This window comes from Solanum pennellii, chromosome 7 (assembly GCF_001406875.1).
Source record: "Solanum pennellii chromosome 7, SPENNV200".
Taxonomy (NCBI): domain Eukaryota; kingdom Viridiplantae; phylum Streptophyta; class Magnoliopsida; order Solanales; family Solanaceae; genus Solanum; species Solanum pennellii.
In genome coordinates, this window is record NC_028643.1 from 78,123,002 (window position 1) to 78,138,041 (window position 15,040).

The window sequence follows — 15,040 nt, forward strand, 5'->3', positions numbered from 1 at the left end:
AATCAAATACTGAATGAACCAAAAAAAAAATCGACAAACAAATCTAAATAGAAGGAGAATTCAATTAACCTCCTATTTTACTTGTATATATATTGTGGGATCTCATTTTTACCATTGATTTTTATTGAAATTTCAAAGTGAGACATATCGATTTTTAAATTATAATTTAAAGTAGAGGAGTAAATTTGAATTTTTTCTTTTTCAAATTAGGTTGATTAGTGGAGTGTATTCAATTCAAGTTTTAGTATTTATTAAAGGCGAACAAAAATATGAGATGATTTTGGCTTACATTCAAATAACCATATTTATGATGAAACTCCTCGTGTTTTAGTATAAAAAGTCTATATCATGGTGAAAATAAGTTAAGATTGTGATTCTTTTCAAAATTCATATTGAATGACTTTGAGCTATTGGCTCGTTTAGCTTGTAATATTCATTAATCGCTAGTTCAACTATGGTAGTATGTACACATACATCCATTTTTTTTCAACTGAAAACATCCAAATAATTTTTTGGAATATTCGTGATTTTTTTAGTAAATTAAAGTCAAAAACTGTTATACAAGAATGTATATGTTCATGTGATATAAAGAGAATTTATATAAATAGATAGAGAGAAGGATTTACAATAGCTATATGAGCAACATACATATAGCAATTACAACAAGAATAAAAAAGAAGAAAGAAACACATTCTACACCTAGTATACATTTTTGTCCGTCGGATTCTCCAAAAGCTACATTTCAGTAAAAACGTCTGGTGCAGTTGGAATGAGGAACTCACAACTTACGTTGATCAGACCCTTCAAACATACTGGCAGGTGTGTCTCGGATCCTCCAAAAGCTATGCAATTTTGGAGGATTTGACACGAGAGTAGCAGCATTTTAGAGGGTCCAAGCAACATAGCTCACAACCATGTGATGTAGGAACTAACTTATAAATAATTGATTGACAGACGCAACGTCACTGGAAATCTTAATCCACGAGTCACTGCACAAGATATTAGCATTTTGAAGCATGTAGCCGTGAAATGTGGGCAGCTGATATCCTCTACTAAGTTTTAAATTTATGTATGGCAGGATCACAGTCCTCAGTGCAGTTGAAATCAGTGCCTGCAAGAGTTTTCAGGGTTCGGGTCAGTTTTGTAATCAGCTAGAGAAAGGAACTTTGTTTTGTTGTCACACAATAATAATGCTAAAACAATATCTAAATGATATTTATCATGCTAATGTTGATACAGTTAGAAAGCCTATACAGCTAATCGTTCGTTCCATTTACGTAGACACACAGCTATAAAGCCTAGCAGTTTTTTGAGATGAATAAATAAAACCATAACAAAGAGGTCCAATTGATGCAATGTTTAAAGCAGCATATATAGTATTACTTGTGACGTTTAAGGTGCATATGAAGAGACAAGGGGTTACAGCAATAAGCAAGCAAGATAGTGGTAATTAACATCAATGATACAGTGCCAATGAGTGTAGATGACCATTTGTTAAATGCTTTTCTATCTCAGCACAATGAGATTAAAACGCTTTTAAATGAACATCATGACTCAAAAAGGTACCAGCAACGAACTGGAATTAAGAGTTTAAGTGCAGCAAGGTTGCATTCTTAGTTGAAAACATAACGAACTGGAAAATAGAACACTGTGAACTAAAGACATACCCGGACTAGATTCACATGCAAATTGCCAATTTTACTCCATTTCAAAGATAAAGAGAGTTCATCTAATCCAATACTTCCTCCCAGATTATTGTTGGAAATCCATGGAGAAGCTGAGCCACTGACTGCCTGCAATCGGGAGGGCGAAAATTCACGTGTAAGGCTTTGACAGAACCAGGATTTAAAAGATGACAATTGAGGTTAAATGCCTTCATAAAACATGTTAAATAATGTTCACAGCAAATGTTTTCAGCATCTTCAAGAATGGATGAAAGACTAATCCAATTCTTTACACGTAGCAACGCAAACTTTTTACTTTTTGCCTCTTACAGCAGTCCCTTGACAAATTTTCTTCTGTTGAATATGCAAAGTTCCACTTATAATTAAGGCACCAAACGGGATGAAAACTTGGTGTCAGATATGTATTGCGCATTCTCAATACAAGCCAATACAAAATATCAAAAACTGGATAATTTTCATGCCAAGGGTTATAAAGAATAAAGATAGATCCTAATGAATTTAATTGATAAAGAGTTAAAACACAATAAATGGGGATATAATTTTGATAAAAACATGTCCCTGTGATAAATATAAAGCTGAGAAGTATGCATTTCTTAATTAACCAGCTTAAATCATAAGAAGCTCAGTTTACTTTTAATTTCAACCTTTCAGTCTCTTCTTCCACGCTTAAAGGAGGTTTCATCAGATTGATATCAATTTCCAGAGAGAGTGATAATGAATGGCAAAAAGCTAAGGACTGCAAGAAAATGGGTAATAATATGCTAGAGCTGATCCTTTTACAAAGCTTACCGTTGAAAAGCATGCTACTGGTGTCACTTCACCTGAATTCAAAACATTAATAATGACATCTGCATGAACCGTCAGATCAATCTGATGTTCTTTAATTATCAGATGGGGTGGAGAATAAATGGAAACATTCAGATTCATGTCAGCATTTGGATATCGCCTGTAAAGTTGTGGGATAATGAACCTCCATCCAGCTGTGTTTAACAAGGACTGTTCGGGTACTTTGTCAACAATCCAGTGCATTTTATTGGCCTGAACAGATAGCAGCTATTAGATACAAAGTCATGCCATATAATACTCCAAAATAAAACTTGCACGAGTCAAAGGCACTTAACATTGAGTACCACTGTTATCTAATTTTCATAGAAAATATTAGAACTAGGCATGTTGAATGATCAAATTCAGACATGGAACAATGCATGTACAAATGTAAAGATCAATGGATAGCTGGTAGAATATTGGATTACTTGGAAAGAATAGCTGAAGTACTTACATCATAGTAAACAGCTGATGCAGACGCTAAAACTTTTTCATGCAAGGAAATAGTAACCATGCTTTCCGGATCCTTCAAAGGAATTGACGCTAATAAGTGTTCTAGAGACGCAAATAAGTGATAGTAAGGAGGTACTGTGTATGCTTCCTTGGCACTAATTAACCCATTAATTGAAAGAACAAGAGACGAGTCTCTAAATTGTGGGTCACCAACAAAGGTAACATTTAAAGCAGCAATGTTTCTTATTGGAATTTCCTTGGGTAGGGACTGCAATGAAGAATCAAGCTTCACAATTCCTTCTCTCAATTTCTTTGAAATGGCGTTTTCTACGGCAGAAGATAATCTACCTTCAAAAGCGTCAATTAACCTGAAAGTAAAAGAGGGAAATTATGATGATGCTAGTAAAAGCCATTGAGGAAGCAAACTTAATGCATGGGATAAATTTACATGTAAAATATCAGAACAGTAAAGGATGGTGAGGATATGATATGTGAAGAAACTTTACCTCTCGGAAGCATAATTAGATTCCACACATGTATAACTCAGAAAATAGTATTCTTTATGGAAGTTCAGAGATAGATATGAAGAGTCTCAAACAACCAATTTTCCAACGCAACCTAATACCTTAAAAAGTACAAATTTTGAGGTAATTTACTTTGTTTTTAATCAAGGGAGCTTGGAGTATCTAAGTAAGTTTTTGTCACATGCTTGAAAAAAAAAATAGAACTGATGCAAATTCCAGTTGGTGAGATTCAAAAATATCTTTTTTATGCATTGCCCATGGCACATCAGACATCAAAATATTTACCATTTATTTGGGTGCGTGTGTATGTGTGCGCGTGTGTGAGACTTAAGAGAGAGTTTTTCAAATAGAAAGTATATTTGAAAAGGTACCCTTGATATAGCCAGGATGCTCCACCATCCAACTTTATAAATATATCTTTCACTGAACATCCACAGTCCAGGGGAAATAGCACAAGAGATCCTTGGACATTCGTCAGATTGAAAGAAATTCCAACATCCATACCTTCAACCTTTAGGCAAAGAAACATTTATATATTATCTATAGAATTCACAAGCATTGAATATTGAAGAAAGTAGACTACTATAACAAATATACAGACTATCAGATTTAACTACGATTATATAAGGAGAAAAGATGCAAAGGAAATCTAGACATGGTGTCCTTGAGATTACAGCAAGCGGGAAGTTAGTTCCCTCGCTTACGCTTTTAGGATATTTTAAGAAGTGAACATCCTTAAAGCTTCACAAAATACACACATATGCAATGTCTAACAAGTCCAAATTATTGATTAGTCGTGTTGCTACCCTTACGTTAAGGTTGGTGTTTCCAAGGAGCCTTTTTAGTTGAATAAAGATTTGAATGTTTAGTAGAAATCATAGATAACCTTCAGAGTTAAAGGATCCTTTGTCTTAAAAATACAAATTATTGAGTTCCCTAAGAGTATAGATCCCAATGAAGTGAAATGGATATTGAGGATTCAGTCAGTTAACTGTTCTACAGTCACAAAAGCTTGCACAGCAGGCACCATCTGTGGCTGTGCTCCTCATTTGCCTAATACAAACAAGATAGAATTGCTTTTATATGGTTCAAGTTTTGGCTTCTATAGAAGTCTCTTTCTTGCAGCTCCAAAGTGATCTGATACTTATTCGTGCCACATGCAAACACATAAATACTTTTAAGTTCATTTTTTTTGAGCTTGCGCGCCTTGACTAGTTCCACGGGGTATCTGCTACCTTAGTACCAGGTATTAGCTCTGTCCACCAAGGCTTGGACATATGAAGAAATATCACCTAGTGGCTTTTGCACATTAAGTACTTAAGTTGAGCTCTTGTTTAGTTGACTAGCTTCTAAAGTTACTGAACTTGTCAACCATTTACAATAGCAGCTATTAAGTAAAAAAAAGAATCAATGTTCATATTTATCTTATTTTGATAAACGTGGTGTCTAGGCCGACCAGCGCACACCTCCACTAATATCATGTGATACATGTCACCTCCAACCAGCAATAGGTTACACGTAACTAAGTCCACCACTCTTTCCACCAAGACTACTAGAATAAATGGGAATAAATCAGCTAGTGTTTTGTCACTAAGACATCATGGTGCTCTACACACTTCATTGACCACTAGGGCGCACACTTGAATGCAATCAATGACCATAAAGATATCATTTTTAATCTATCTTGAGCTAATAACAGCAAGAATTTCACATCAAATTTCGACATTTTACCTGAATAGAAGCTTTTCCATTATCTGTAATAGGAACAGGAAGCCACCAATTCGAATATGAATATTCCCAATTCATGGTCATATTCGCATAAGCACCAGAAACACTAATAACAATACCCGTATCACCCGCTTTCACAGTCGAAGAAATCACATGAATATTATCAATACTGATATTCGAAAGAACCATATGAACTGTACCAATAATAGGAATATGCTTTGATTTCTCAATTTTAGGTAGGTCAAGTGGAACTAATGAAGTTTCCGCCATTTGTACTAGAAATTCCTTCATAAAATCAAGACCTTTATTTGATATATCCAATGATATGTACCCTTCTCCATTGGATTCACAACAGATACTTGAAAAAAGGAGTAAAGATAGAAAAACGAAGAAGGAAACTGAGCCTGCCATGGAATTAATTGAGGGGCAGACTCAGTAGATTGAGAATTTTTTGGATTTTATTGAAGAAATTGAGATGGGTGAAGTTGAAGATTAGAGAGTGAGCTTTGATTGAAGAAATGATTGGATTGTCAACCAAGAGCTAATTGCATTTGGGTTTTGACTATTGAAAGCAATAAAGATGGTTGGTATTTTATAATAAATGTGTAATTTAAACTATGAGTTAACTCAATAATCAATAAGTGATTGAATAATTTTCGAATTAAATATTTTTACTGGTGAAACATAACAAGTATCTGTTACGAAAAATTTGCTTCTTGCACATGATTTATATTGGTAGGTTGCTAATAAATGTACTATATTCTTTAGTGGATAAGTCACGTAATAACTTGTAAAGATAATACTCAATAGGAAGATTCAGAATTAGTTGTTATCAATGTAACCAAACATTTGTACTTTTTCTTCTTTGGCTTTTTTATGAAACTTTTACGTGTGAAATTCAACATCTAATTATCCTGGAGTTTCATATGTACAAGATCTTTTGAACTTACTAGTGGATATATAAATCACTTATAACTCCCACCACAATCTATAGGCCAAGTTGCAGAAAACTTTTAACTTTAGCCCATTAAGAACTGTTTGTTTTTGATATTACAACCATAAGTTAAGGTTGACCAGGTGTTCCATACTTTCTGTCCACTTTAGGACAGTTTTATCAACAAAATTATTTTCATGTATCAATGGGTACGTGTACTATTTCTATTCAATCTGTTACGCATGTTTCATTTTCTAAAAATAGAATATCATCGGTTCATTTTGGGACAGATTAGATATTTCATGGTCTCTTAATTAATACAAACACTCAATATGACCATAAAAAATGTGCATGTTTTTATGCAACATGACATCAAGAAACATTTACTGATTCACCAAAGTCCAGATGTAACAAGATGCTGAAAAAAGGGTCCTCGACTTAAGTCGTACACAACTCCTTTACAGGAGAGTGAAGTTGCCTCATAATTGCAACTATCACTTCAATGTCCCACCATTTTCTATTACACACACCAACATTACAAGGAAAAATAACATGTATGGGATTTCAAAATGGGCGACACGCATTCAGATCTTAGAAACCCTAAAAATGGTACCATTCTTTCGGTTAAACCAAGAAGCCTTTCTACCAAAATGAATCATGTGAGAGCAACTCCTGCATCTCCTCTACAGAGCCATATTGTCGACAGTATGGATATATTGATGGCAAAAATTGAATCATTTGTCTCGTCTTACAGGAAGTAATCTGGTGGAGGCTTTTTAGCAGGTGCTCCTCTTGATTCCTGCATTTCACCAAAAAATTATACAAATGTAAGATTGCGCGGAAGAGTCTCACATAGGCATCCTATACAAGTAACTGTGTGCCTTCTCAGCCCATACTGGTAAAGATCAATGTATTTGTTGATAAGTTATTGGTAAAAAATATATATTTTTCTCGACATATCTATCACCAGATCATAACTTCATTCTTCCTTTGATAAGAAAGAAAGAGATAGACCATAACTTCATTCTCTATTCATAACTCCATATGCATAGGCCCTTCTCGATAGACCCTCGGTACAAATAAAGCATATCAAAAATCAGTATGAAAAGGAAATACAGTGGTGTAGCAACAAACGATTAATACGATAACTGAAGCACAGGAAGCAACAATATAAAACCGAAGACTTCGATAGTAGGAGACTACTAAAAATACTATTGATAATGGAAACTAGAATCTGAACTTCTATTAATAGCCAGAGCGGATTCATTAAACAGTTTTCAGTGACGTGATATTCAGAAGGTATTCTTAGATGGTTAAAAAGTCCTTTCATGGAAGAGGGGGGTTGCACATTGGCTGGACAGCCTGGATGGACATTGGTACAGTGTGCCATGATGTTTTTTGTTCTCTTCCAATAGTTCTATTTTTATAATAGGCAGAATTCATTTGGACAGTTCCAGTATTTCTATGCCCTGTACCTTGCCACTTCTCCGTGCACTGCATTTTGTTATGTTAATAAATGCCTCATGAATGAAAGAAATATATAGGACAATGGGATGTGGAATTTCTGTTTAACCATTGCGAGTGAAAATAGCATGTTAATAAATTAATAACATATTCCTCATTCACCAAACATGACAAACCTGAGGAGCAGCTTCAAACACACGGAACTGCTTAGTAAGATTCTCGTCTAGCTCAAGAATTGCTGCAACATTACCACATCTGCAATGTATTCAAATGAATACAAATTATTTTATTCCAAAATACTTGAAACAAAGATACCTCTGACAAAAGAAAAGAGGAAGATGACAGTAGAGGAAGAACAAATTACAAACTAACCCTGTGACTTAACTGACCTGTAACAGTAGTTTGGAGCAGACCAGACTGTAACTATCTGATTATTGAACATCCATTTATATCCTTCCATTACTAACTGATGTGCACGGCATATATAGTCTATGTTATTTGTATGGTTAAATGAAGTGACAACACTGCCACCGAAAAGGAAACCTGCACCACGAGGACTCAATCCCCATCCATCAACGATGTCCTCTGGATCTGACCATAGTAGGTCACACATGGCACCCTCGTGAGGAACTTCTTGCTTCCGATCAATAGTTCGAATCTGAGATAGACATGATGATGTCAACGGATTCCATCACAAGTAAAAGTTCAAGCAACAGAGTCAGAGACTAGTTCCAAACCTGGTCTAATGTAGATATTGTAGGAGAGAGACCACCATGAACAGAGAATATCTTATTCTCAATAAGAGCGGATAAGCTGCATTATGATCAAGACAAGTAATAGAAGTTCAGTACTACCAAATGTAAATGTACCATAACTTGTTCACACAGTCATATATGGACACTGTTGGAACGAGAAAAGAGGACCAGCAGAACACCAAAGTCCGAAATTTCTCAAGTATGTCATGCAAGTGGACAAGGGAACCATGACAGAGAGGAGAGGTTCTATGTCAAACTAGAAAGCAGTGGATCTAATAAAAATGCATCAGACATATCAGGTTGGTTCCCCAATTTCAGACATCAGTAGAATAAAGTAGCAAACCTTAAATAGTCAAATATATCCGTGCAATATCTCCAAACATTTACTGAACCATACTTCCGTAGGCACTCATCATAGAATCCATATACCTGGAAATTTTGAAGAGAATAAGATCATATAATAAGTTAAAGTTATTGGTAGAGAAAATGAAGGACCAACCTGTGTGATCTGGCGGCTCTCATGGTTACCTCTGATAAGAGTGATCCGATCGGGATATCTCACCTGATTATGCATTACCAATTATTTTCTTTTTCCACAATTAAAAGGGAAAAGGCAAAATGTTGAGTAACAGACATGAATGTGGATGTAAAATCTAGTAATCTACTATACGCAACTCAACAAGGGAAGGCACAAAAAAACTTAGTACATTGAAGCAAAGATATTTTTAACAAGAAATGGACGAGCCAGTTATTTTCCAAAGTGAAATCAATTTAGGAAGAAGCAGAGTCAAGTGGAAATCAGCAACAGAAGGCAAAGATTGAAAAAGTGGGGGAAGCATACACAGAAAAGACAAAATAGGTAAATGAATAACATGTGACAGAGATAGTACTGACGCCGACTTTATTAGAGCTTCAAGAAGCAAACTGTCATAATGTGTTTTATCGAGTGTGCTATTTCATAAAAACAAAAAAATTTCAGTCTCATGCAACAATTTATTCTGGATCTCAAAAGTTAGAGCATCATATGGATACTAACATTTAAGAAAACTGTCAGATCACATCCTCATGTCGGGCGGACTGGGGTGGGGTGAGGTGGGGGAGTCCTTAAAGTTGATAATGATTTAAATAATTGCAATGTCAATTTTTTCCTTTAAAAAGCAACTGAGATATTTTTTTATTACTGATAAAGAAATTCAACAGTGATATCATTATAAGCTTATTAGCCTTGTACTCAAGAATTCAAAGGAACTCAATGTGGCAAAGATGTACAACAAAAGCAAGCACATGTAGACTGTAGTTATCCCATACAATATGAAAGTTTAATGAATCCAATTCATCTATTTTGTTTCCAATCAAAATAAATTCCACTTCTATTCCATTACACAATTAAGAACAAAAAATGAAGCAAACACAGGCTGGAATGCTTATCTCATATTGCACAGTGTATGCAACAGTATATCCCTGAAATGTTATTTGTTTTAAAACATCTGTTTTACAAAGGAAACAAAAAACTGCAGGGACTAGAAATATTCATATAACCAACTTTCAACAGTAAATGCTATAGCACGTGAATTAAAGAATAATTCCAAGTCTAACCAATAAGATAAAACTTGCAAGAATATGTATATGTACCTGATATTACAGAAAGTGACAGTTAGAAACATAAAATACCTTAAGAGCTAGTAGAAGAAGAAATGTCTCAACGGAGTAAAATCCTCTATCAACAAAATCTCCGAGAAACAAGTAATTTGTCTTTGGGCAATCACCTCCCACTTTAAATAGCTCTTTCATGTCATAAAATTGCCCATGGATATCACCACATATCTGCACATCAAGAAAACAATAGCTGAAACAGATTTCAAGCAATACCTGAACGTACATAAGTGGAACTCGCATGAAATAACTACATGGCAAACATAGCACGTAAGAATATCATCTGCAAATGATAAGGCCATATAGTCAATTAAATGAATAAGAATTTACGATAATCTATTCCCTCTTGTAGCTTTTACAATTTCACAAGTCAATATTATACATGTCAATATATATCCCAAGAGACTCCACAATCCAATGCAATCTATTGGTGAATGTCCTTCATCCGTAGCAAATTCTCTACACTCATATTTTGCTTCTTCTTTCTAGATATTCTGGACCCTAACCAAATTTGTGAGCCCTCTATCCAACAGGTGCGGTATAATATACTCAGCCAGAACCCAGGATGGACCACAGTAAGCAGCAATAACAATAACAATTAAGCCTCAACTCAGAGCTAGTTGTGGAGTCCCAAGCCAGTTGGTGTCATGACAAGAGAAATGACTAATACTTCTACATCACAAACTGTTGGCAGATATATCATTCACTGGGCAGAATAAGATAAATGCTGATTGAATTTCCTCCAGAAGAAACAGCTAATTAACAAAAAATGGAACAGTATCACATAGAAGCTTCTCATGAATATCCTCCAACTCCCAGAAGGAAAACTATAATAACATTGTTCCAACCTTAACCAGTACTGCATAATATATAAAGAAGCAATTTCAGTGAAAAGAGGAGCTCATATAGATTTAAGTGCTGCACCAAAATATTTAAGAGATCGTGACAAGTTTACGTTATACTTAGTCTCGGGGAAAAAAAAAAGAAGTGTTGATAAGGTCACATGAAAGAGTGATACTTCCTCAGTTTTCAAGATCATCTAAGTACAATCATTAATAAAATGACTGTATTAGTAAGTATAAGCTACACTTGATCGCAAAGAAAGAGTGTTTAGACTACATAAAACAATGAAACCTTCATAATCTTCAAGATTGCTAACAAAAAGAATAAGAATATTCTATTAACAGTATACACAATTACCTGTAATATATTTATGTAAAGCTAACACCCTCTTGGCCCTATTAATAAAAAATAAAAATTACTTCCTTTATCAAAATGATGTTTTACACAACTAATCTAAACATATATAATAACCCAGGACACATTCCAACTAATTCTCTTAACTTTCATCTTCAAATTCAAGATGATGAAGCAACTCGTTGTTTGCAAATCAAGACTAGAAAGCCAAGTCAAATACAACAAGAAAGTTATTGTTGCCACAACATTCATTTGAATATTGTCACCAAAGTAAGGGTAAAAGTAACATTGAATTCGCATTATCCTGAAACTTATTAACTAAATCGTGATGCCACCATAAATACAAGAGTCGTGGCTAAACGTGAAATATCGTGCAGCCAGCTTAATGAAATCGTTGACAAAACAAAATACTATCAATTGGACCATAGCATTACAATCCACAGAGCCAACTAGGCAATACTAACACGGCACTGCTTCGGCAATGTCATGTGTAGCATTGACTTGGCGAGATGGATTACTGGCTCGACAAGTTCAGCAGACGTGGAACAATAATATCAGCCCTCAACAGACAGGTTTAACTGATTAATGTCACCAATCCTAAACAATTGATGATGCATGAAACGTCAACTACAGATGCACCAATGAAATTGAACTTTCAATTTTCACATCTGAGTGCACCAAAAACAGACTATTTAAGAATGAGGTATCCTTTGATATCTTCATCTTAATGACACAAACTCCTGATTTCATAATTAGGTATACTGAGGAAACACCAATGATAGATACAAATACGATGTGACGTCAATGAAATAGTAGCCCAAAAGAGATGCTGACAAAACAGTAACGACAAATAAACAGGAATATTAACGCTACACAGAGAGAAACTTCCGCCAACTGCTAGTGTGACTCACGTGAGGTAGGAAGAAGTTATTTTCATACAAAAAAAAGGTAGGAAGAAGTTATTATCTCTACTATAGAGATAATAGTAGATGGTAGGTCAGATTATTATTGGACCAAGTGCTGAACAACATATAATGGAGCTGCTTGTATAGAGTTGTGCCGCTGGAACTTTAAGGTACCTTCCTAATAAACGTGATTCCTCTAGTTATGACGAAATAATTAAAAATATTAAAGACAATTAACCTAGACATATAAAATTAATCTAGAAATGTTCTTCAAATTTATCCACATTAATTCTCTGAACTTTTGAGTTTCGACAAATACAAATAACAAGTCCATCCCCAAGAGGGACCCTCAAACAAAACCAGCAGAACAACAAAGGAAAAATCCATAACGAAATTCCAATTCCTCGAATGTACCAAATCAAAAAAGAGCATCCAAATGTCATATCTTGTAATTCCAACATCTTCTTGATGCTATTATTAATACCACTTACTTTATCAAAAAAAAAACATTTAAATGTCCAAACTACTTTCCTTAATTGTTTGCAGTTTTGCTAAAATCCAGTATAAACAAGTCTATCGGGTCGTTTGACACGAAATCACTTTCATGGCGGAATTAAGACCTAAAAAGCTGGAACACTGCCAGATAAAAACTCTACCTCACCAACACTTAACCTAGACCGAATCCATCAAAACAATTGAGAGAATAAATTCATCAATTCCCCATTTAACAAACTACAATCACACTTCTGCTCAGTATTTACTCTACAGTATTGACGCAAGTCAAAATCCCAGTTCCTCCCTCCTATATCACTCCCACGTAAGGTTTTAATTGGATTAGAGTAAACCTAGACTGAATCCAGCAAAAAAAATTAATAAAATAAATACATCAATTCCCTCATTTGACAAGTAAACTCAAACCTCAGCTCAGTATATCGAACCAAGTCAAAATCAATCTTTGCCTTCCTATATCAACTCCAACGTAGGGTTTTAATTCGACTTACAGTGACAGGCGCGTCGACTCTCTGCACATTGCTTTCTTCAACAAGGATTTCCATAGCTTTCATACAAAGAGCCTTAACTTCATATTCCTTTAACGGCTCGCATCTCTTGAGCTGCTCAATTTGCCTATCTAGGTCTGACATCTTCGAACTCGGTGTTGCTTTCACTTTCTCAATTCACCGGCGAGCTCCGTAACAAAATCTACTACAACTGTCTTCTCCGATTGAAGAGCATATGAGTAGTAGCAGCCTCTGCTGGGCCGTCGAGTGCCGGGTTTTCGCGATTCACGGTGTTGCTGACTCGCCGCTTTCTCTACTTTTACTTCATTTTTTCTCTACTTTTTTTCTTTTTCTTTTTCTTTTTATTTTTTGCTTATTACTCATTTGCCCCTATTTATATGGTACACAATGATCATAGGTATAATATACAACTTACTAATTTATAACGAATATAATAATAATAAATTTAATGTAATTTCTTAATGGGATTTGAATTGAATAAAATATATATATATATATATATATTTTTATTTTAATAAATATAAACATTAATTCGAATTGACTCTCGATTCACAATAATCTATAAGATGAATGATTTGGAAAAATAAAGATTCCATTGTCTTGAGGGCCAAAAGAAAAATGAATGGCTAGGATTTAAAGACAATAAAATGGTTTATTTTTTGAAAACTATTAAAATGTAATAAAGTAACATCGTTTGTCTCTTGCTTTTGTAGTTTCATTTTTGTATATTTCAATAATAATAATAGGGATAGGATAAAATAATTTAGCTTGTGTAGTTCATGCACCAAATCTGGCTAGTTTTATAAATAATGAAAAGGGAAGAAGTCCTAAACATTAAATGGGGCTATATTACTAAACGTGTCTTGAGAAAAGTGAGTTAAACTCACGTATGATACATATGGGATTTATATAAATCATAATATATTTTAGGGATAATGCCCAAGTAGCCCCTCAACCTATGCCCGAAATCTCAGAGACACACTTATACTATACTAAGGTCCTATTACCCCCTGAACTTATTTTATTAATAATTTTTACCCCTTTTTAGCCTACGTGGTACTATTTTGTGGGCCCAACGATGATTTGCATTGTTTTTAATCTATTTCAGGAATGCAGTAATTTTTGTTTCTAGTTTTGAGTTATGTTTATAGCTTCTTGTGATATTGTATTTTTTAAAATTTGACGAAAATTTTATGCGTTTTTACTTACGTTATTTTATAAATTTTATAAAAATTAATTATTATATATTATTGTATAATTGACTTAGATCAAGCTTTAGCTTAGAACTGCAGAAAAATATATGATTCGAGACTTACTTAAAATACAAAAAAACTTAAGCATGGGAAATTGGTAGATTGATGATGATGTTGAATATCCAATTAACGCGGGATGAGCGAAATAAAGATTAGAAAACGTGGAGATTGATGATGATATGTAGCATATCCTATTAGCGCAGATTAGCAAAATGGAGAGTCACCTATGAGGTATCGGTTCTTCTCCGGGTTTAACCATCCTACATGTCCCTTGTTGCAATCCCATAAAAAAAAGGTAAGTCCTACTTATTAGCAGTTATTAGAGCAACGTTCTTATATGAGTTAAAATGTTGTCAATCGTGAATATTCACCACGTCCAGAAGCTAAATGTAGTGGATAAGGATGCTCATTACATTAGCGTGTGTAATAGGAACGATGACTAGGAACGAAGAATATGCAAGATAAGGTTGTGATGGATAAGATGAGAAAAACGAAACTGAGACGTTTTGGGCACGTGATAGGAGGTGCGAGAGGTTATTGTACTGGAGTTAAGAGATGTAGATTTAGATCGAATAAGGTTTAGAGCGCAAGAATATGACATATCAGATCACAACTTTAGCTTACCGAACCAGTTAGAAGGCCTGA

At 34.5% G+C, this 15,040-nt stretch overlaps 2 protein-coding genes across 2 annotated transcripts; both read right to left on the minus strand.

The window, feature by feature from the left end:
- Window positions 1-573: 573 nt before the first annotated feature.
- Window positions 574-5,913, minus strand: LOC107026378 (putative BPI/LBP family protein At1g04970). Its single transcript, XM_015227327.2, has 6 exons — window positions 5,219-5,913; window positions 3,859-3,998; window positions 2,965-3,331; window positions 2,475-2,723; window positions 1,668-1,793; window positions 574-1,111 (listed from the first exon to the last, which is right to left on the minus strand). The coding sequence occupies exons 1-6, from the start codon at window positions 5,624-5,626 to the stop codon at window positions 929-931; spliced, it is 1,473 nt and encodes a 490-aa protein (XP_015082813.1). The 5' UTR covers window positions 5,627-5,913; the 3' UTR covers window positions 574-928.
- A 569-nt stretch (window positions 5,914-6,482) lies between these two features.
- LOC107023955 (serine/threonine-protein phosphatase PP-X isozyme 2) lies at window positions 6,483-13,538 on the minus strand. The gene is made up of 8 exons (XM_015224805.1): window positions 13,125-13,538; window positions 10,040-10,192; window positions 8,868-8,930; window positions 8,712-8,797; window positions 8,351-8,426; window positions 8,003-8,271; window positions 7,790-7,868; window positions 6,483-6,948 (listed from the first exon to the last, which is right to left on the minus strand). Exons 1-8 carry the CDS (start codon window positions 13,263-13,265, stop codon window positions 6,898-6,900), a joined length of 918 nt encoding a protein of 305 aa, XP_015080291.1. The 5' UTR covers window positions 13,266-13,538; the 3' UTR covers window positions 6,483-6,897.
- Between the last annotated feature and the right edge of the window lie 1,502 nt (window positions 13,539-15,040).

Coding starts and splice junctions, on each gene's coding strand:
- LOC107026378 (XM_015227327.2), bottom strand. CDS start 5,626: ATGGCAGGCTCAGTTTCCTTCTTCGTTTTTCTATCTTTACTCCTTTTT. Junction 2,724..2,964: donor CATCAGCTGTTTACTATGAT/GTAAGTACTTCA, acceptor CTATCTGTTCAG/GCCAATAAAATGCACTGGAT. Junction 1,112..1,667: donor TGCATGTGAATCTAGTCCGG/GTATGTCTTTAG, acceptor AAACTCTTGCAG/GCACTGATTTCAACTGCACT.
- LOC107023955 (XM_015224805.1), bottom strand. CDS start 13,265: ATGTCAGACCTAGATAGGCAAATTGAGCAGCTCAAGAGATGCGAGCCG. Junction 8,931..10,039: donor TTCTTCTACTAGCTCTTAAG/GTATTTTATGTT, acceptor ATGCATAATCAG/GTGAGATATCCCGATCGGAT. Junction 8,798..8,867: donor AGAGCCGCCAGATCACACAG/GTTGGTCCTTCA, acceptor CAAAATTTCCAG/GTATATGGATTCTATGATGA.